The sequence below is a fragment of the Equus asinus genome, chromosome 17, assembly GCF_041296235.1.
Source record: "Equus asinus isolate D_3611 breed Donkey chromosome 17, EquAss-T2T_v2, whole genome shotgun sequence".
Taxonomy (NCBI): Eukaryota; Metazoa; Chordata; class Mammalia; order Perissodactyla; family Equidae; genus Equus; species Equus asinus.
This window is the reverse complement of record NC_091806.1, coordinates 35,070,308-35,091,055: the sequence shown is the minus strand read 5'-3', so window position 1 is coordinate 35,091,055 and position 20,748 is coordinate 35,070,308. Positions and strand designations below refer to the sequence as shown.

Sequence of the window (20,748 nt, the reverse complement as noted above, 5' to 3'; positions counted from 1 at the left end):
TTTTACAGCTCCGACATTCCCACTTCTCAGGGCACAGCTGCACATTTACCTATCGGTTTTTTTGACTGGAAACTGGGAACTCTGATATAATCAAAAAATCAATTTACAAAGCAATCAGGAGTTTCCCAACACTTAAGTCTCTAGACTAGACGGAAACATTGATTTTTTTTTTTAAAGGTTGAGTTCGAACAAAAGTATTTTGTTTGTATTATTTGACAGAATTCTCCACCAGCCTCATCTGAATGAATTCACGTCAACCATGCTGCATTAATTTGGAAATTCGTAATTAAAGCTCTTCTCTCCTACTGTATAGTGGATGCTTAAACAGCAGTTTTAATATTTGACTATGCAAATCATTACTCTAATATTAAATTAGTAGTAACCTTGCAGTAACCTGTCCAATTAAAGTTCTACTTATATATTCTGAAAGTACTTTCTGTTATTGATACCAAGGCAGTGGACAGAATTTACCATTTATATCAGGTCAACTTGCTACCTAAAGAAGAACCCATTTTACTTAGCAATACACTGTGAAAAATAAAAGCTGACGTTTATAATCCTTTCGTGTTTCCCACAGCGATGGGGAAAGGCAGTCTTCCGGGCTCTGCCGGGTTGAACACAGCACACGAACCGTGGTTTACGGAGGCAGACTGCAGGCCGCACACCCCTTCCTTGCAGAGCCTACAGCTCTCCCTGGGTTAGTTCTGCCCCTCCTTCCCTCCCGCAGGCTCTGCGCAGGAACCGGCACTTGGCGTCTGTGTCAGCTTGACAAGAACAAAATGTTGGCAGCAACTCTGCCCGGACCTCCTGCAGGGTCCCTGGCACACGGCTGGTCTCTGTGTGCATGCAGGACCGGACCACAGCTGCCTCAGGCCTGACAGGGCAGATCTTGGGCTCCCTGTCACCCTGCACCCCAGACCTAAGGCCTCTTAATCCCCCCTCGGACGGGCAAGTCTTTGGCTTGATGAGCAGTGCCATGTCTGCGCCCAGGATCCAAACCAACGAAACACCGGGCCGCCTGCAGCGGAGCTCAGGAACTTAACCACTAGGCCATGGGGCCAGCCCCCCAGGACGGGCAAGTCTTTGGATTGAACCCAACAGTCGGCCCTTTGTCTTGTAAATTTACTGTTATAACTGCTAAGAGGCTTTCGAAAGAAAACACCTCTGAAACACTGAGGAGGTTAGGATTCAAACCATTCTTTGACCACTGTCTTTTTTTTTTTTTAAAGATGGGCGCCTGAGCTAACAACTGTTGCCAATCGTCGCCTTCTTTCTTCTTCTTCTTCTCCCCAAAGCCCCCAGTACATAGTGCTGGATTCTAGTTGTGAGTGCCTCTGGTTGTGCTATGTGGGATGCCGCCTCAACATGGCCTGAAGAGCGGTGCTGTGTCAGCACCCAGGATCCAAATTGGTGAAATCCAGGGCCGCCAAAGCGGAGCGCGTGAACTTAACCACTCGGCCATGGGGCCTGCCCCGACCACTGTCTTGTAATGAACCAATTTTCACATTCTATTAGTTTAACAGAGGAAAACGCAAGTAGGAGTGGGAATTTGCCAATCTGAAAACCTCGGCTTTCTGTTCCAGGTGGTTGGGTGACACACCTGAAAACGTGAGGCTCTGAAAGACACACAAGAGGGCCCTCTTCAGCGCTGGAGGAGGCACAAGCGGCAGGTGGACGCTGCCCCAGCTCCCTGCCCCCCGCAGGGTTCAGAGTTGGGGGACACTCAGGCTGGAGGGGGGCAGGAAACTCTCCCTCCCGCTTCCTACTGCATGTTTCACCTTCGCTTGCCAGTGGACTGAACTCTGGCGTTTCTCCTCGTAAGTCACCCGCCACCTGGCACTGCCCGTGAAAAGAGTCCTGCTTCTTACCCACAAGGGCGCCAGGCCAGTCCACCTCCTCCTGGCTCTCCATGGTGCCCTGCCCCACACCACAGCTCCCCTCTGCACTTCGGAGCAGGGAGGCCTCCTCCGATGTGCGCTCAGCTCTCTGCACCCCGGCCGTCTCTGGAACCCGGCCTGGGATCCAGAGCGGCACAGGTGGACACTGAGCTCCCCGGCAACGCTCTCCAGCTGTGTCATCGGCTCGTGGGGGAACGGACCGAACCCCTTTCACCCTTCTGCAAGATCTTGTGTACACAAGTGTACCCACACCACAACTGTGGCGAGAACGCCCGGTCAACTGAACTTTCCAATCAAGGGCAACCTCAGAACTTAAAACTATTCAAACAGGATTGAACCAAGTTTACTATCATGGGACGCGTAGAATACGTCCACAGTATTTCTTCCAGACTGTCCTAGGTAGCATACAATTCTTTAGAGACATGCACGGTGTCTGTGGTGCTATGCACAAGCCCACGTACCTGATCTCCTTGTTGATGGCGTCCAGCTGCTCCTGAAGCATCATGGCCAGCGTCTGGGCATCGGCCTGCCCACTGGGGGACAAGAGGCCAGCTGGGCTGAAGATGGTGTCCCTGTCGTCTTCGCCGTCGGACGCGTCCACATCACTCTCGAAGGCCTGCGCCACGTTGGCCAGGACACTCGCTTGCTGGGCACGTTCCCAATCCTGTTCATTAAGAGTCTGTACCTAGAAACAAGAAAATCAAATCTCAGCAAAGATGGAAAATAACAACCAAGTTACAGCAACTTACAGTAAACCTAGCAGAAACTTAAATATTTTTTAAATAGAAGCCCAAAAGATTTTGGAAAAATAGGCCATGCTTGTAAGTTGCTGACATGTATCAAGCAGGCAGTATTTCAGGGGCAGGACAGTCGATTACTTAGACTGCCTGGTAACAGTCACATCTCACTGTGGACACAAGGCATTTCCATGACGTTATTCACAATGGTGACAAGACCGAGTGCAAACAAAAACTGAAAATTAGAAAAATACACCACGGGGGGGCCGGCCCTGTGGCATAGTGGTTAAGTTCGGTGCACTCTGCCTCGGTGGCCTGAATCCACGGGTTTGGACCTACACTGCTAGTTGGCCACGCTGTAGCAGCGAACCACATATAAAACAGAGGAAGACCGGCATAGACGTTAGCTCAGGGCTAATCTTCCTCAGCAAAAACAAAAACCAAAACCACACACACACAAAACATGGCACGATCAGCCACGCTAATGGGAAGTAAAAAGTTCACTAGATCCACGGCAGCTGTGTTCACTGCAGTTGCCACACCACTGTACTAGTGTTATCGAGTAACACACCTCACTGGAGTTCCCCAATCCTCCCTCTTCTGAGCCCGGTGTGAACGAGCACAGACAGCAGCAGGCAGGGGCAGAAGGAGACAGCAGGGCAGCCGTCGGACGCACTCTTCTCAACACCCAGGGAAGAGCGAGCTGGCAGACCACGTTCTCTAGAGAACTGAGGCTCTCGGAGAAAAGCCTCCTCTGTGCCGAGCCACTCCTCTCTCACGTGATGGAGGGGTACCGTTTGCAATCAGAATGCGCACAGAGAAGGCATGCGCGCCGGGGCCACGTGACCCATCCTGTGCCGCTGTCTCAGCCCCTCTCTCGAAGCCTCCATCTCTTCCTCTCCCGTCCTCACTGAGCCCAGGGCCCTGCCTCCCACTTCACTGACACGACATCAGAGCAACCACAAGACTTGAGATGCCCTGCTGGCTTATCTCCCCGTCCCCCGGGCCTTTACCCATGCACTCCACCTCCCCTCCCAAGATCTGAGGTCGCGGCCAGGTACCTGGGCCCCCACCCAGGCCAGCCCCACCTCTGGGCACGAGGCGCACCCCCTCTGGCTGACTCCAGGCTCGCCTGCTGTGTTCCCTTCCTCTCTCGGGGTAATCGATTCTCTACTGGCCCACTCCCATCAGCCTGAGAAGGTTTGCTCCCTTCTCCCTCCTTCAGATAACACACCAGAACCCAGGGAACCTGGATGCCACGTCTCCTTCCAGCCACCACTGCACTTCCGTCCCGATGAGTAAAAGGTCTCCAGAGCCGCCTCGACTCCGCCTCCACCTCCTCGCCTCCTGCTCACCTCCCCTCCCGCAGAGCTGCTCCAGGATCAAAGCGCCCACCTTAAGAAGTCTGCCACTGACCTCCACTGCCCTCTCGTCTGGCCCATCGGCAGGCCCAGGCCTGCTGCTCTCCCCTCTTCCCTGAGCATCTCGCTCACTCGGCTGCAGGCCCCGTGGTCCCGGGTTTCTGCCTACCTCCTTGTCACTCTTTAGTCTCCTGCCGGTCCCTTCTCAGTCTCCCCAACCTCTCAATTTTGGAGTGGCCCACGGCTCTATCCTGGAAGCTCATCTCTATCAACAGGCACCCACTTTGGACTTGATCTCATCTTACACCTTTAAACACCATCTGTATGGTCATGACCCCCACATCTTTATCTCTAGTCGAGACTTCTCTCTTGGGTTCCAGGCCAGAATATCCAACTGCCTACCTGACACGTCCACCTGGACAGCAGATAGGGCTGTCGACCTGATCAGGGCCAGGCTCCACTCGTCGCCCCTGCCCCGCAGTCTTCCTCATCGCAGGAGACAGCCTCCAGCCTCCAGCTGCTCAAGCCCGGGCCCTCGGGGGCCTCACTCGCCTCTTTGTCTCATACTCTATATTCAACCCATCAGCACATCGTGTTGGCATGACCTTCTAATATCTCCAAATGGTTCCTTCCCTTCCTTGGCTCAAATGTCACCGTCCCTGTGAGACCTCGCTGGCTACCCTACTTAAAACTATCATTCCCCTCCTACAGCTCAGGGTACCCCGGGTTTCCTTTCCCTGCTTATGACCATCGGAAACCCTGTGGTGGTTTAAATATACGTCCACACTTCTCTAACACTCCTCCCTTGGCCCACAGTGAGGGCAGGACTCGCTAACTCACTCTAACGCACCGAGTGCAGGACAAGTGAAGGTGTGCTGCCTCCAGACCAGGGCCTCAGAGGCTGGGGCTTTCTCCTGGCTCTCTCTCAGAATGAGCCCGGAGCAAAGCTGGCGGTCATCTTTCCAGGACACTCAAGCAGCCCCCAGAGAGGGCCCAGGCAGAGCCAGGCGAGTGAGCCTGGAAGTGCACTCTTCAGCCCCAGGTGAGAATCCGGACGGCTGCAACCTCAGGAGAACTGAGCCCGAACCGTCCTGCTCACAGCCCCGAGCCCACGGAACCTGTGAACTCTAACTGCTCCTTGCTTTAGGCCACTGAGCTCGCAGCAGCCTGTGACCGCAGTGAGAGGAAACTGACACACAGCCCGTACTGTACTTCTCACGCACGCTGGCTCCTCACTAGAACGTGCGCCCTGGCGGTGTGGGCATCTTCTCTGCCTGTATTCACTGCTGGAGCCCTAGTCTATAATGACGCCTGGCCCAAACCAGGTGTGCACTGAATACGGGTGCTGTAAATAAAAATACGCAGAAGTAGATAAAGATGTGCTGTTAAACAGACACAAGTAGGAAGGTATTTAAACTTCCCAATGTGAATTCTTCTCACTAAAAGATGACGGATACACGCATTCATTCACGCTTATCGCTGCTTCCAAACCGTACTAATTACATTACGTTGCACTTAAGAGTAGGTCATATTCTATCAAAACTTGTTCTTCAGAGAAAAGCATGCCTAAAACGAAACTCTTAGCCAGAAAAAGGAAAATGGGGGGAGGGGATGAGAGAAGGCGACCTATGACCATTGGAATCCCCAAAGTCTCAAAGTCACGGGACGAGCAGGAGACGCGCCCGAGGGCCGGCAGCTCACGGGCAGCGAGGACGGAGGGCCTTGCCTTGGATGGCTCATCCCGCAGGGCTGCCACGCGGCCTTTCTGGGGGCGCCGCAACACCGCGCTGCTGCTGGAGGCGTCTGCGGGACCGTCTGCCACAGGGAACCTGAAATCCGAGACACTGCCCAAGTGGGGTCGGCTGAAAGATGGAAAACAAAAGGTCATTATTAGATAAGAAAAGTGAACTAAGTTTGTTAGTCAAGCCAGAAGCTGTCAATTTGGAAAACACGTAATTTCACAGAAAAAGGACTCCAAGGAAGGCACCTCTGTTGTCGCTCCCGCCAGCGTTGAGCCTTTCAGCCCCGCCAGCGGGGACACTCCATACCTAGGAAAGCCAATGCTGCCACTGCAGACCTGGAAATGAGAGGATGGGGTCCAGCTGTCTGGGCCGTGGAAGAGGCATCCGTCACCCATGTCAGGGCCCGCAGAGGGGTGCTCAGCCCTGCCTCTGCTCGGCCTTCTCCTCGACCCACCAGGAAGCACCCCACCCCCACCTGCGGCCTTCCACGGTCACTCTCCCATTTGTGCCAGGCGCCGCAGTGTGAGGCTGGTGGACACCGACACTCCTCTCTCTGCGTGGCACTGTCTGAAGCGCTCCCACAGGCCCCTCGGAGGGAGCGGCTGCAGAAGCCCTTCTGACCACAGCTCGGGCTGGTATGAACCGGGCTGGGCAGGACGCTTTGAGGATTCCGAACCAAAAGCAGAGACTGCGTGCAATCAGACTGACAGACAATCAACACGCCCGGCTAAAACAGTCCCCTGAACCAGTGACTGGGGCCCTGAGCACCCGCGAGGGAGACGCTCAAGAGAGTCACTAGGAGAGGCCCTGGAGAGGAACTGGTGAGCAGAGGCAAGGAGGGCACAGCCCAGCCCAGTGCTCAGCCCTGACCGTGGGCACCCCAGCCACACCTCAGTCCTGGCCCGCCACCAAGGGCCTCCCTGTTCTCTGGAAAGAAGGCTGGCTGCCTTCATTTTCAGGAGGCCTTACGATCTGAGAAGACAGAGTCCATTCATCTGATTAAAGCCAGTTAGACAGGGGACCCCTCGAGCCTCCCCACCCGATCGTGGACAGGGCCAGGCTGACATGCCAACTCATCTACTTTTGGTACACACCTCTCGACATCTTTTTAAAGAAATCCCTTCTTGTAGCGTTACACGAGATTTCCTGCCTGTTCGAAGATCTCCAAGTCTGGAATTCCCCTTGGAGCACACCCAGCCCTACTTCCTCTACCCCTTACTCCTCACGACACTGTCTCTCCCTCAGGGTGACTTCCAGCCCAACTGCTCTGGGGCCGTGAGACGGTTCAACGGCAGATGAAAGCGATGCACCTGAAATCCTGCGTGTACCTCTGGATGGTTCGGGAAGCACAAATGCTTCCCGATTCTGACACCCCTTCCCAGGCTTACCTGCCTCCTGACACGCCACCACCCTGCAGCTGATCACTTGCTGAAGCCTCTCTTCTATATGGCCAATCTGTTTATGGAAGGCCACCCATCACCGTGCTTTTCCACTCCTCAATCTAGACTACCTTTTCTCATGGAGAAGATCACAAAAACAAGATGACCGATCTCACCGTGGAGTCACACCAAATGAGCTGAGCCTGCCCTGCCTGCCAGACCCCTTCTCCTCAGTCCACCCAAGGCCCTTCCACGCCTACTGTGATTGGTCTTCCCCCCGTTTCTACAGCTCCCAACCACCTCTCTTCTAGGCCACTTGACATGCAGCCTCTAGCCTTGCCTCCCTGAAACAAAGCCCTTCCCTCCGCATGCAGCCTCTCCTGCCCACTGTCTTCAGACCACTCCGCCCCAGGTGACCTTGGCCATCCCCTCCTGCCACCTCTGCACTACCAGGGCAAATAGCTCCTTTCTCTCCTTGTCTTTCACCTCTAACATCACACCTGGGACCGGCAAACATGTCAAGACGTCTCCATCGGAAAAACTGCCCCCAGCTCTGCCACCCCCTCAAGCTCCTACACCGGCTCCCTTCCCTTCAGGACTCGACTTCCACAAGAGTCACACACGCGTGTCCACTTCCTCTTCACCCACGTGCCTGTGAGAGCCTCCTCGCACACACGCCTGCAATCCCGAGCAGCGGGTCCGCCTGCAGCGCTCTAACAACACGAGCCTTCCACCAGCGAGGACCTGAAGCAGAAAGCAAGTGCCTGTTCCCTGCACTGGTCCTCCTCTGCACCTCGCTCTCTGAAGCGCACACTCTCCTCCTCGAAACTCCACCTTCCAGCGGGTTCGGCGTCAGGGGAAGCTTCTGGCTCTGCCTCTCTGTCCTCGCTGATTTCTCCTCTAGTTTCTAGGAGTGGGTTAGGCAGGGACAGCCGCAAGATACCCTAAACCTTCAGGATGTCCTAACTTGGCAAATGCCGTAACACCTGCAGAGGTTGGGAGCTTCCTCCTGAGTCGTGTTGGAGGCAGGGGCCCGTCTCCTGTGTTTCAGTCACTGCCACCAGGTAAGCCCTTCGATAACTATTGCTAAAGCGTAACTCTCACTTGATGACCATTTTCTACAAAGAAGTAAATCACCTAAATGAGAATTACCGCCTCTACCACGATGAGGAAGAAAAACTCAGGATGCCGGGCAACTTGGTAGATTCACGCCGAGCCAGGGGGCTCACTCCCGCAGCAGCCGGCCCAGTCACGCCTCGAAAGATCTGCGAGCACCACGCCGTTAACTCTCAGCCTCTTAAAAACATACAGACTCCAAGTGCCGCACCAGACACGCGAACGTCAGGGCATCCTCCCGCTCCAGCAGCGCAGGCTCTCCGCAGCCTTCTCTTTCACCTCAAGGATGCGACCGTCACTCCCAGGTGGATGAGGCTTCCTCTGGCACCCTGGGCTCTGTCCTCCGATCCCGACACCATCACGCCCACACTCTGCCGGGTGCCTCAGACTCATATGCCCGACACTAATCAATCGTCCCCGGCCCCACCTCCTCCTGCAGTTCTGAGTTGAGTCAAGGACGTGACGGGAACCTCCAAGGTACCAGAACCTAACCTTCAGGATGATGCTGTCCTCTGCCCTCCGGCCTGCTCTGAAGCTCCAGGCTCCCTGAGCTCAGGCCAGGCAGTGTGTTCAGTTGGCTGCCCCTGTGGCCTGCATGTGTTCCTGTACACACACGGCAGGGGCTGGAGCGTGTCTGTGAGTGCGTGAGCTCCCCGTACACACACAGCAGGTGCTGGAGCGTGTCTGTGAGCACGTGAGCACCCTGTACACACATGGCACGTGCCAGAGTGCGCCTGTGAGCATGTGAGCGCCCTGTACACACACGGCAGGTGCTGGAGTGCGTCTGTGAGGGTGTGAGCACCCTGTACACATACGACAGGCGCTTGAACATGTCTGAGCGCCCCGTACACACACAGCAGGTGCCAGAGCACGTCTGTGAGCACGTGAGCACCCTGCACACACATGGCAGGTGCTGGAGTGTGTCTGTGAGCGCGTGAGCACCCTGTACACACATGGCACATGCCAGAGTGCATCTGTGAGCATGTGAGTGCCCTGTACAGACACGGCAGGTGCTGGAGTGCGTCTGTGAGCGTATGAGTGCCCTGTACACACATGGCAGGTGCCGGAGTGGGTCTGTGAGCGTATGAGTGCCCTGTACACACATGGCAGGTGCCGGAGTGGGTCTGTGAGCATATGAGTGCCCTGTACACACACGGCAGGTGCTGGAGTGCGTCTGTGAGCACGTGAGCACCCTGTACACACATGGCACGTGCCAGAGTGTGCCTGTGAGCATGTGAGCGCCCTGTACACACACGGCAGGTGCTGGAGTGCGTCTGTGAGCACGTGAGCACCCTGTACACACATGGCACGTGCCAGAGTGCGCCTGTGAGCATGTGAGCGCCCTGTACACACACGGCAGGTGCTGGAGTGCGTCTGTGAGCATGTGAGCGCCCTGTACATACATGGCAGGTGCCGGAGCATGTCTGTGAGCGTGTGAGCGCCCTGTACACACACGGCAAGTGCTGGAGTGCGTCTGTGAGCATGTGAGTGCCCTGTACACACACGGCAAGTGCTGGAGTGCGTCTGTGAGCGTATGAGTGCCCTGTACACACATGGCAGGTGCTGGAGTGGGTCTGTGAGCATATGAGTGCCCTGTACAGACATGGCAGGTGCTGGAGTGCGTCTGTGAGCGTGTGAGCGCCCTGTACACAGGTGGCACGTGCCGGAGTGCGTCTGTGAGCATGTGAGCGCCCTGTACATACATGGCAGGTGCCGGAGCATGTCTGTGAGCATGTGTGCGCCCTGTACACACACGGCAGGTGCTGGAACATGTCTGTGAGCACCCCGGACACACACAGCAGGTGCTGGAGAGTGTCTGTGAGGGTGTGAGCGCCCTGTACACACACAGCAGGTGCTGGAGTGCGTCTGTGAGTGTGCGAGCACCCTGTACACACACGGCAGGTGCTGGAGAGTGTCTGTGAGCGCATGAGTGGCCTGTACACACACGGCAGGTGCCAGAGGACGTCTGTGAGCATGTGAGCGCCCTGTACACACACGGCAGATGCCAGAGCACGTCTGCGAGCGCCCCGAACACACACAGCAGGTGCTGGAGAGTGTCTGTGAACGCGTGAGTGTCGTACCCGTGGTGAAGGGACGCGCCTCTCAGCCTCGCTTGGTCCAGCTCAGCCCTCAAGGCTTCGATGTCCAGTACGAGCTGATCCTACAAAACAGCAAATGACACATACTGCAGCTGTCTCCTTCAGGATTTAAAATTATTTGCATCAAATGTTGAACATAACCATAATAGGTTAAATTAGCAGTTATAAATATCAAGTATTTTAGTTCTGAGAACGTTTTCTCCGAGAGTCCTATAGTAAACATAAACACTCAGACCACCAAATTAGCTTTATAAACCCTGATGAATAAAAAGTCATGTCTTAGTCAAAGAGAAGTTTTTAGAGGCGAAACACCGAGTCATTAACAATTATTAATTCTGTAGAGAGATGTGGGGACGGGGAGAGGCGAACAATACTCACCTTCTACTGCACATACTTCCCTGTGTTGTCTTTTTCCTTTCTGTATTGTCTTTGTCTCACATCGAGCACACATTCATTCATTCATGAATCATTTGTTCATTTGTACGTCCAATCTCATTTTTGTACACGTCAAAACAGTAAGGAAAACTGACAAAAAACTTTTTAAGTCACCTATAACCTTCTAGATCTATGCTGTCCCATACAGCAGCCACTCGCCACACGTGGCCATTGAGCACCTGAATGGGGCTGGTCCAAACTGAGATGTCCTGTAACTATAAAGCACACAGCGGGTTTCAAAGACCCACTATGAAAAAGTGAATGTAAAGCACCTCATTAGCTTTTATATTAATGACATGATAAAATAACATTTGACTCTATCAGGTTAAGTAAAACTAATTTCACCTGTTTCATATTACACTTTTAAATGTGGCTACTAGAAAATTTTAGATTATACATGTGGCTCCCATTACATTTCTGTTGCACAGCACAGTTCTAGAGGACAGGTTTGTGCTAAGGTTTTAGCTTCCAAATGAACCCAGAAAGGACTCAGAACTCTGATCCCTACCCGCTGCCAGACTTAACATCCACCGCCAACACAAACGCATTCACGCACAACTCTAGGAGTGCCATAAATCTTACAGCAGGAAAGTTTGACTCCACTTCACCCAACGTCTGTAGTAGTTATAGCAACAGTGAACTCGCTCAATTCACGGATTTCTCAATGATTTAGAGATTTAAGTACCTTATCATGTTGCGTTTCTTCTAACTGCTTTTTTGCATTTTCAACTTCTCGTAATAGAGAATTCTGCAAAAGATGAAGAGTCCTTTAGTGTTGATTCTTGAAAACGTTTCACATAATAGTATGGCTACATTTCTGTCTAAGACAATAAAGTACCACGGAAAAGGGGCCACGTGAACGTACTCATGAGCAGTATTAGAGTGAAATGCAACAGTGAGACCATCGCAACTTCTAATGATAATTTGTAAATACAGAACCTACTACCTCCGTGATGGATTTTTCTAAGTAAGCATGTCAAGCCCATGGTGTAGGCCTATCTGCATCCGTTAAACTGGTCTATAGTAGCTTTTAGATTTTACAATTCATCGGTCACTTGGGAAACCTGACATAAGTTTCAAATGTACAGTTTAAATCTAAGGTAAAAGTATTCTTCCCTTAAGGTTGGCCCACTGATCAAGGAGGAAAGGGGGAAGCGCCCTGTGTGGTCTCTGATAACGCCTTTCCTGACGGGCTCTGTGTAACAGGACCCTCACGTCATTAGTAATGACCACTGGTCTCTCTCGAATGAGCGTGACCACGGTGCCCACCTCAGGGCAGGCTCTGGCCGTTATCTTTAGGGACACCCGTGTAGTCGGGACAGGTCGTGCCAAGGCCCAATGCAACTGTCGCCCATGAGAGCTTCTCTGACAAATTCTAGGGCTCTCCTTCACCCTGGGGATGGCTGAAGTGTCCCCATGATGAGAGGAGCATGAGTCCTGCTCAGACGTTTTCCAAACCGAATGGAGGGAGAGAGGGAGGAGCTGGAACACTTTCAGTTGATCCAAGCCTTTATTTTACACCATTCTCCTACACCGTTATGTTTATAAATGAGACAGAAATTAACTTCCGACGCAGGAGCAACGAAGGGGTGAGGGCCGGGCCCAGCAAAAGATTCCAGTGCAGGGGCTGGCAAGCGAGGGCCTGTCCCTGTCAACAAAGTTCTACTGGAACACAGTCACTCACTCACATGTCATCAACGGCTGCTTTCATGCTCATTATTAGTAGGCATGAAATTATTTTGCTCAATTACTCATAATTAGTAAAAGCCTAAAATTTTTACTATCTGGCCCTTGATAGAAACAGTTTGTCAACTCCTGCTCTAGAGAATAAGAATGGTAAACAAGCTTCCATACACACCAATTGGGCAAGAACATAACAAACGAGAAGTTAATTCAGCGAGCGGTTAACAGTTGGCACTTTTTCCTCCTTACGGAGTCATTTCTACTTCCTGTAATGGCTGTTAACCACCATTATGCAGCATTCCCGGGGAGCAGAACATGGGCGATCTCTTTGTAAAGGATGGGAAACCTTCGGCGAGGTGTGTGACATCCCACCTTGTCTTCCAGGGCAGCCATCCTCTCTTTGAGATGAAGCTGGAGCCTCTCATCAGACTCTGACAGAAGCTTGTCGACGGTGTCGGACAGGCGTTTGTTATGCTCCTCGTTCATCTTCTCTCTCTGCCTTGCCTGGAACAGGAGAAACAAAAACCTGGCCACTGCGAGCAAAGGCAGGATCGTTTCCCCCACCGTGGAGTCACCCGTGCCGCCATCCCTGGGCTGTTCCGGCCCTCCGCCATCAGTGGACGTCTACACGATGACCAGGACTGCCTCACAGGCGCAGAGAAAGGCAGGGCCAAGTCTGCGAGAGCGTTAATGAGAACGTCCACTGCTCCTTAAACGAGGCCCTCACGGGGCCTCAGCAACGTCACCCATCCCTGACTGTCGGGTGGGCTCCAGGAGCAGATTTACACCCAGACACAGCAGAGTTTCAAGGGGATCAGCTTATCCACACACCAGTGGAGGAATCTGCCCATGTAAACAGAAGCTTGCGTCTGGATTCAGGGGAAAAAATGAACTCAACTCACAAAGCAAAAGGTAAAGAAATTCATCTGGGGAAAAAACAGTGGAGACAGAGACTTTCACCTGTTCTTTATACTCCTACATCACTTGAATTTTTTGTAATGAACGTTTATGTTGAAAAATTACAAATAATCACGAGTAATTTTAAAACATAAAAATAAAGTTGCTAAGTCTGTGTTTTATAAAACTATCATCAATTTCATGGCTTAAAAAGCTTGTTTTCACCCCTTATTCTGAACAAATACAAAGGGCACGTGGAGGGGACAGGAAGGGCTAACAGGCGGCACCTGTCAGGGTGGGTCCCCCAGGCCGGTGGGCAGCTCCCGGGCAGAGGGCAGCATGGCTCAGGGGCTGAGACCTGCGCTCAAGCCACGCTGCCTGGAGGAGCAGCCCACAGGGAATCGCCAACACAGTCAAGCCCTCCGTGCTTCAGCGTCCTCAGCTGACCACCACGGGTGCCAGCATCTCCCTTTTCTCATGGGTCACGGTCAAATCAAACAGAAGGCTCTCAGAATCATGCCCCACACACAGCAGCTACCACCATCTGGAGAGACCCAGCACACCACACAATAAGGCACCGGTGTTCAAATATTTTTAAAGCAAAGCAACTTAAACGTTTACTTGGAATTGCCTTACTTATTAATGGCACCCCTATCTCAACACTGGTCCTTCCAAATTCTATCAACAGTTCTGAAAGTAAGGAAGTGCATCCCCAAACGGATAAAAATCTCTGCCTAAGAGCTACGCGTGTGCGTATGGGGGGCAGGCAGAGGACTAAGACACAATCTTCTGAAGGGAGTCAGAATGTTTGAAAGTCTGCGGTCCACGCCCAAGAATACGGGCTTCTGGTGAAAATAAAATCGGACGGCCTTGAATTGGTGTCGTAAGGTTGGGTGCCAGCCGGACGCAGGATGGCCACTCGCTCCATTGCCTGGATGCTCCACACTGACACCTGACCAACTCCTCAGGGAAAACTCTCTCAGGATTCAACTGACACGAGCCTCCACTGCACACTCTCTTCACAGCTCACAGCTCAGTCACGGTCTCCTCTTCCTCGCCAATACCCACCTCTGCACACACCTGTGTGTCTGCAGTCATACTTTGGTACTTTGGGAGACAGTCAGGCCCGTGACCTGAATTTGGGCTTTCAGTGCCATATCCTAAGCAAGTGGACCTGTCATCTAGGACAACACGCCTCACTCTAAGTTTCACGGGGACCCCAGGCCAGCACCTCAGGTTTCAGGGGCGCCTGGAGCAGGTCCCCTGACGAGCTGGTCAGAGAAGCAAGTGGCCTCCTCGGGCTGGGGACCCACCTCCCTGCAGGGCCTACGGGCACCAAGCTCTTCCCCTGCTGCAGTGCTGGCATGACTGTCCCCGGGGTGGATGCACCTGTCAGCAGACGACTCGTACATGAGGCCACAAACGAAACACACATAACAGGATGGAGAAGGGACCGGTGTCCGCGTCGGGACAAGTGGAATCACGAGGTGTTGCTTTCCTCTGCCTGAGCACGTCCCCCCGCACCGGGCTCGGCGCTCGGCCTTGTGCCTGGACACGTACCCGCTGCAGCTCTTGATTCTTTTCCTCCAACTGTGCCTCCATCTGGCGCAGCCTCTCCTCAATGTTGCCGTGTCTCTCCTCGGCCTGTCAGCAAACACAGTGTAAGTTCAACCAGTGTCTCCGCTTCACTGGCAGCATGTTGTACGCCACTGCGGCGGCAGCCAGCGGAACATGCTCTGCGTGCACCACTGTCAACCACGTGAGACGGAAAGCGTCTCCTTACATCTCCCGACACAGCCTACATGGCTTCACGTGCTCATCTGGGAAGCGGTTAATCCTCTCACGTTGGTGACGCTGAGGCAGGACTGGTGTTGGTGACAAATGTGGTGAGAGAAATGTGCTTCCCCGACCCCGTGCCCAATTTCAGTGGATCGTATGCTCCCCACCCTCACATCACATTTGGTTAGTCAGCAGGGAAAGCAGGAAGCAGCAAGCGCGAGTGAGAGCAATGCACACGTTCTACCTTCCTGAGCTGGGCAGTAAGTTCGAACAGTTTAGCTTCCTTAGCAGCAGACATTCCAGAAGACCAAGGGTCAGACTATAATGCCAACCAGGGACAGGAGAGATGACAGGGGAGAGAAGAAACCGACACTTTAAACGCAGATCACGAAGGAAGAGAAGCGGTTCTGCGACAGCTGTTAGCAATGAACTTGCTCTGAGGGAGGCCTGTGCGCACTCGACAGCATCTGACCCACCCAAGGCGAGTTTTCACCAGCAGCAGCCTGTGCCTGTCCTGCCCTTTTCCCACGGGTGCCCTCCCCAGCAGCTCACTAAGCTCGAACCAGGCGACATGAAACCACTGACGGAGGCGCCCACACAGGCCTCTGCCAGGAGGCCCCCTGGCCCGGGGCCGCTTCTCTGCCTGGCTGACTCCCACGGGCACTGGAGGCTAAGCCTTCCCTAGGCCCAGGGAGGCTGGGCTCTCTGTCATCACGTGCTTCCTCCTCCCGTACGGGCCACCTGCTTCTAGTACCTACAACATCATTCTGAAGGTGCCTAGTCACCTGTGGATAGAGAGGGCAGGGCACGTGTCTTGCATACGCCTAGTCAACATTTGTTGAACAGATGAATGAATAAATTGCTTAAAAATTTGTTTATTACAAATTTATTTTCATTGTCTTTAAAAGAAAATGGCAGGGCTAGCCCTGCTGGCCTGGTGGTTAAGTTCGGTGTGCTCCGCTTTGGCAGCCCGAGTTCAATTCCAAGGAGCAAACCTATACCACTCATCTGCCAGTGGCCATGCTGTGACAGCAGCTCACATACAAAAAAGGGGAAGACTGGCAACAGACGTTAGCTCAGGGTGACTCTTGCTTAGCAAAAAAAAAAGAAAAAGTAAAACAAATGAGAATGGTGTTTTCCTATTTCTGGGACCAAGTCTATCCTTCTACACAAAGCTTCCATCCTACACTTTGAGTTGCTGACTAACTCTAAGCAGCAGTGACTCTTAGATCAAGCAGCCTGGGGATGAACAGCACACACCTGACAAAACTGGGGAGAAATTAGTTCAGGGATAACAAAAGAGGAGGCTCACACTGGACATTTAAAAAGCGGTCCAATCTCAGACAACGCAAGACTAAGAACCAATCTGAGCTCTTTCGTGGGCGGAGGTGCACCGACATAAGAACAAAAGGTAAACAAGGCACACAGGGAAATCATCTCAAGATCAAAATCCCGACATTGGCCCCAGAAGGGAACCCAAGGCGGCACCTTGGAGAGCGCGGCCACCCTCTGGGCCAGCTCCGCTTCCACCTCGGGGAGCGTCTCTGCTTTCCGCAAGGTCTGCTGCAGCTTCTGCTCCGCCAACTCCAGGCGCTCTTGTAACCGGCGGTTCTTATCCTCAGTCTACGAAACGAGAGCAGAGCATCAAAATGGACCAAATCTTCTGGCCATCTCCATATTGACAAACTGAGGAAAACTCTAAACGCAGACATCTCCTAAACCAGCTCTGACAGAAGCAGCACTGTGCTGGCAGGCACTTCAGAGTGAACCTCGTCTTCCACTGTTTGGGCTTGATTTCAATGTGCAAAGCCCCTCTGCCAAAGTAGTTGCTTTACCTAAATATCTTTGAAGAAGTCTTTTTTCTTAAAAAAAAAAAAACAAAAAACAAAAAACAAAGTTCCTATACATGAAAGAAAACCCATTTTCTGTAGAAGCTTGCTCATTCTTATTGACAAGCTAAGGAAGAAGAGTCATTATTAACCCTTTTTAAAAAATAACCAGACCCATGATTTGACGGTAACACTACTTCCAGCCAACTGCCAGGGGCAGGTAAGCCAAAAGATGGCCTTCTCCTTTGAAACAGAGACCTTCGAAGAGTCGGCCTAAGGAAAAGCTAGTCAAGCTATTTTTGTAAATGTATCATTGTTCTTTTAAAAAGTCCTCCTACTCTAAAAAAAAACTTCAATGTAGGAAATTTAGACAAGAACTTCTTAAAAAAAGAAAATTTTAAAAATCATCTGTAAGTTCAGGTTCCTGAGAGGCGGACATTTGCTCCTAAGCAGCTTTCTCCTCTTCCTGTGTGCACGTATCTCCGTAGACATACAGACAATATATTACGCTTGAAAACCTTTGGAAAACGCATCACACTGTCCACAGTATTTTGTGGTCTGCCCTTTAAAGTCATCCGTGTGAACAACTCCCAAGCTCTCAAACAGTATTCCACAATAAAATTGTTAATGGCTTCCTAGTATTTTATGTTTTATTTTTATTTTGGGTTTAATGATACACTTTATGATACACCAAATGAACTCACTTTATTTTCAAGAAGCTGAATTGGGGTTTCCTGGTTAACTCGATTCTCTGGGGCTACAGAGAAACAGGAGCAAGCGTGGCTCAGCAAACCGCAGGAGGGGCAGACTCTCCCTGCAGGCTGCATTTCTAAACGCGCCATGTATTACACTGACCCAGCTGTTAACAAGCAGCCGCTGCCTTGCAGCTCTCTGCCACTCTGCTCCTTTGGTAAAAACGCTAACAAGCAACAGATTAACATTCACTTAAAACAAAACAAAACAGGAGAAAGAAGCAAGGAGTGCAGTTCCATAAAATGGTTAAATCAAATCCTAAGTAATTAAAACTGGCCAGTTGAAGTCATTCACCCTTTTGAACACAGTAGTCTAAGATTACAAAAACTTTACATTGGGCCTTGGTTTCCAACATGGAAGTCACAGGAAAAAGGCCTTTAACTGCCTTAGTAATTATTCAGTGAAAGCCAGACAGAGCTCTGTAAGATCCCCTACCTGGCGATGCACGGAGTCTTTGTGCGCGATTTCGTTTCCGAGTTTGTCGTTGAGGTCGTGCACAGAGGTGGCCTCCCGCTGCGCCGCGAGGTAGCGCTTCTCCAGAGCAGTGATTCTCTCTTCCATGTCTTCCTTTTGGGCCATGGCCTACATTAGGTGTTTCAGACGGAAAAAAGGTGAATGCTAAAGAGAGAAAAAACTGGACTAAACTCTAATTTTGAAATCAAATATAAAATTAGTGTCCTCAGAATTAAGTTGATAGAGATGCCAGTTTCCTTCAAGGTGAATGGCAATGTACCTATCTCAAATATCATAAATATTCATAAATATTCACCTACTCTGTTTGGCCACTCAGTTTACGAAGCTTATCCTTTTCTACATAAGATTACCCAGAAAAATGGATAATAAAATAGCCCAATCTTGCAAGAATCCCAGGAGGTGAAGGTCTTGACAATGAAGACACGACCTCTGTGTGCCTCACAATGCAAGTGCGCTCCTGCAGGACGGGGCGAAGCCCCTCAAGGACACAATGCTGAGACACTAGTCTCATTTTCTTGGCTAGAAGTTGGATGAAACCTCATGCAATTACCACAAAATTAAAGCAATAACATTAACAAATGGGAACAGAAGTCAAAGTTCAATTTAATTGGATGCAACCTTCTGATGCCTCATTCAGCAGCAAAATTCTATTACACAGTATCGAACACTGAAACCAGGACCAGAACTTTCTGATAGCGCCATTCCTGTCCCCCAACCTAAAAGTCCATTTCAGGTCCCTCTTTGTTTACTAAGGAACTCATGTTAGCCACGTCTTAATATTCAAAGTGACAGGTCTTAAAGAAGTTCGAAATCCTCTGCATATTAAACTCCGCCACATAAATAATCTCCTCCTGCTGCCAAAGAACAATATAACTAAACAAGTTCTGTAATAAATGCAGTCTTTTTCTTTGTTTTGAATTCCTACAGAAAACTGCTCGCACCGAGTTGCTGAAGGGGCAGTGCGGCTGCTCCGCACCCACGTGAAAAGGTCTGAAGGGTCTTCCCGACAGGCTCTCTGAGATGGTCTCGCAGGGGTGCGCGCGCGTGTGTTCTGTTTGTTTACAAAGGACGGGCTGCAGTGACAGGAGGAAGCACCAGAGAAAGTATCCAGCCCTCATTTGCTCTTATAACGATGGTTAGACAGATTCTCGTAAATAATTCTACGTGCAGAAACATGTGCCGGAAACGAGTCTATTTCTGCATATTGTTCCAGCACGCTCCTCACGGCACAGTGTGAGCCAATTCCACTCTCGCTGTGGTACGACCTCTGACATTCAATACCGTCACCCATCCCTTCGCAGAGCAGAAGGTCAGAGCGCCGGAAGACTGCCAGGAACGCGCCCTTAACGGTCAGCAGATCACGCTCACATCACTTTCAGGGAACAAGCAGACAACCGATACCAACATTCCCCTTAAGCAAGAAGGAAACCTGAGCATAACGAAGAATAAATTCAGACAGCCTGGAAGCCGTGGACGTTGAGGGACCCACAGACCAGGGCACTACAGCCACACCGCAGCACGGCGGGGAGCCGCGGCCAGCAGGCTAACAGACCAGCTGGACCGGGGGTCCTCCAGCTCTGAAGACCTCAGGGAAAGGAGGCCTCACCACAGAGATGGGGAGGCGCCTACCACAGCCTCACAGTGCTGTTCTGTTTGGCCGTCACTTATACAGTAACCCAAAGGCTGGAGGGTGCTGGGAGTGTGAGGGACAAGATGAGCGAGGATCAAACCCAAACCGCCCAGCCCTGGGACTCCAGGGCAGCGCCGTCTCCACCACCACTCACTTCGCGGACGTCCCGCTGCAACTTGGTGTTCATTTCCTCAGATTTGATGAGAGCTTTCCTAGCGGTGTCCAGGTCTTCCTCCAGCTCCGTGACGTGACTGGAAAGGGCGGCCAGACGCTCCTTCATCTGGCTCTGCTCTCTCGACTGCTTATCTATGACTTCCTGGAGCTTGATGACTTTAGCAAGGTCCTCCTCGTGGCTTAAGGAACCATTGGAAGATCGCTGCTGGGGGAAAAAATCCTTAAATAGGCTTGTTTGGTGAGCTAGGAAGTAAAGGACTTCCAGGAGGAAGGTAAAACCAAAGCTGATTTACGAGACCTGCTGGACGGCACAGCGCTCACGACACTCAAGCTCGAAGCGGGGCTCGACAACAGTTGTCAAACAGTGCCGCACGCACACTGCGGGCAGATGGAACTAGGAGACGACAAAGAGAAAGCCCACGGACTTGCCTTTCCATTAGTGCTCCGTGTATTTTCTTGTTTGCGGTTTACGTCAAGCACCCCATCTTTGAGTGTTTTTTTCTGATTATTCTGTTCCTTAAGAATCATTAGCTAAAACCAAAAAAAATTGGATAAGAGCAAAGAAATAAGTAAAGATAGCAAACTTCTTTTGGAAAAACATAACTATAAACTGTAACCATAACACAAAAAGAAAACACATGGTGGTGTCACCCACCCTGAGGGGAACCATCTCTGGCCAACCGGGTACTTAAGAGACTTTTGCAACTTGGAAATAAAAGTCTAGTTTACGAGTCATTCAAATGACCCAGATTCAGAAAGATA

General features: G+C 51.6%; 1 protein-coding gene across 3 annotated transcripts in view; it reads right to left on the bottom strand.

Annotated features, from left to right (window-relative positions):
• LOC123282354 (liprin-alpha-1-like) overlaps window positions 1-20,748 on the bottom strand; it is an 85,026-nt gene that overhangs the window by 38,667 nt on the left and 25,611 nt on the right. For 2 of the 3 annotated variants that reach the window (XM_070487870.1, XM_070487871.1), the window contains exons 5-14: window positions 20,416-20,517; window positions 19,967-20,188; window positions 18,144-18,290; window positions 16,615-16,749; window positions 14,908-14,991; window positions 12,823-12,954; window positions 11,453-11,515; window positions 10,315-10,394; window positions 5,723-5,858; window positions 2,360-2,583 (exon numbers count right to left, since the gene is read on the bottom strand). In XM_070487870.1, the coding sequence (XP_070343971.1) occupies window positions 2,360-2,583; window positions 5,723-5,858; window positions 10,315-10,394; window positions 11,453-11,515; window positions 12,823-12,954; window positions 14,908-14,991; window positions 16,615-16,749; window positions 18,144-18,290; window positions 19,967-20,188; window positions 20,416-20,517 (1,325 nt within the window). Of the gene's footprint in view, window positions 1-2,359; window positions 2,584-5,722; window positions 5,859-10,314; window positions 10,395-11,452; window positions 11,516-12,822; window positions 12,955-14,907; window positions 14,992-15,370; window positions 15,446-16,614; window positions 16,750-18,143; window positions 18,291-19,966; window positions 20,189-20,415; window positions 20,518-20,748 lie in introns of all 3 variants that reach the window. The other variant, XM_070487869.1, reaches the window with a different exon arrangement.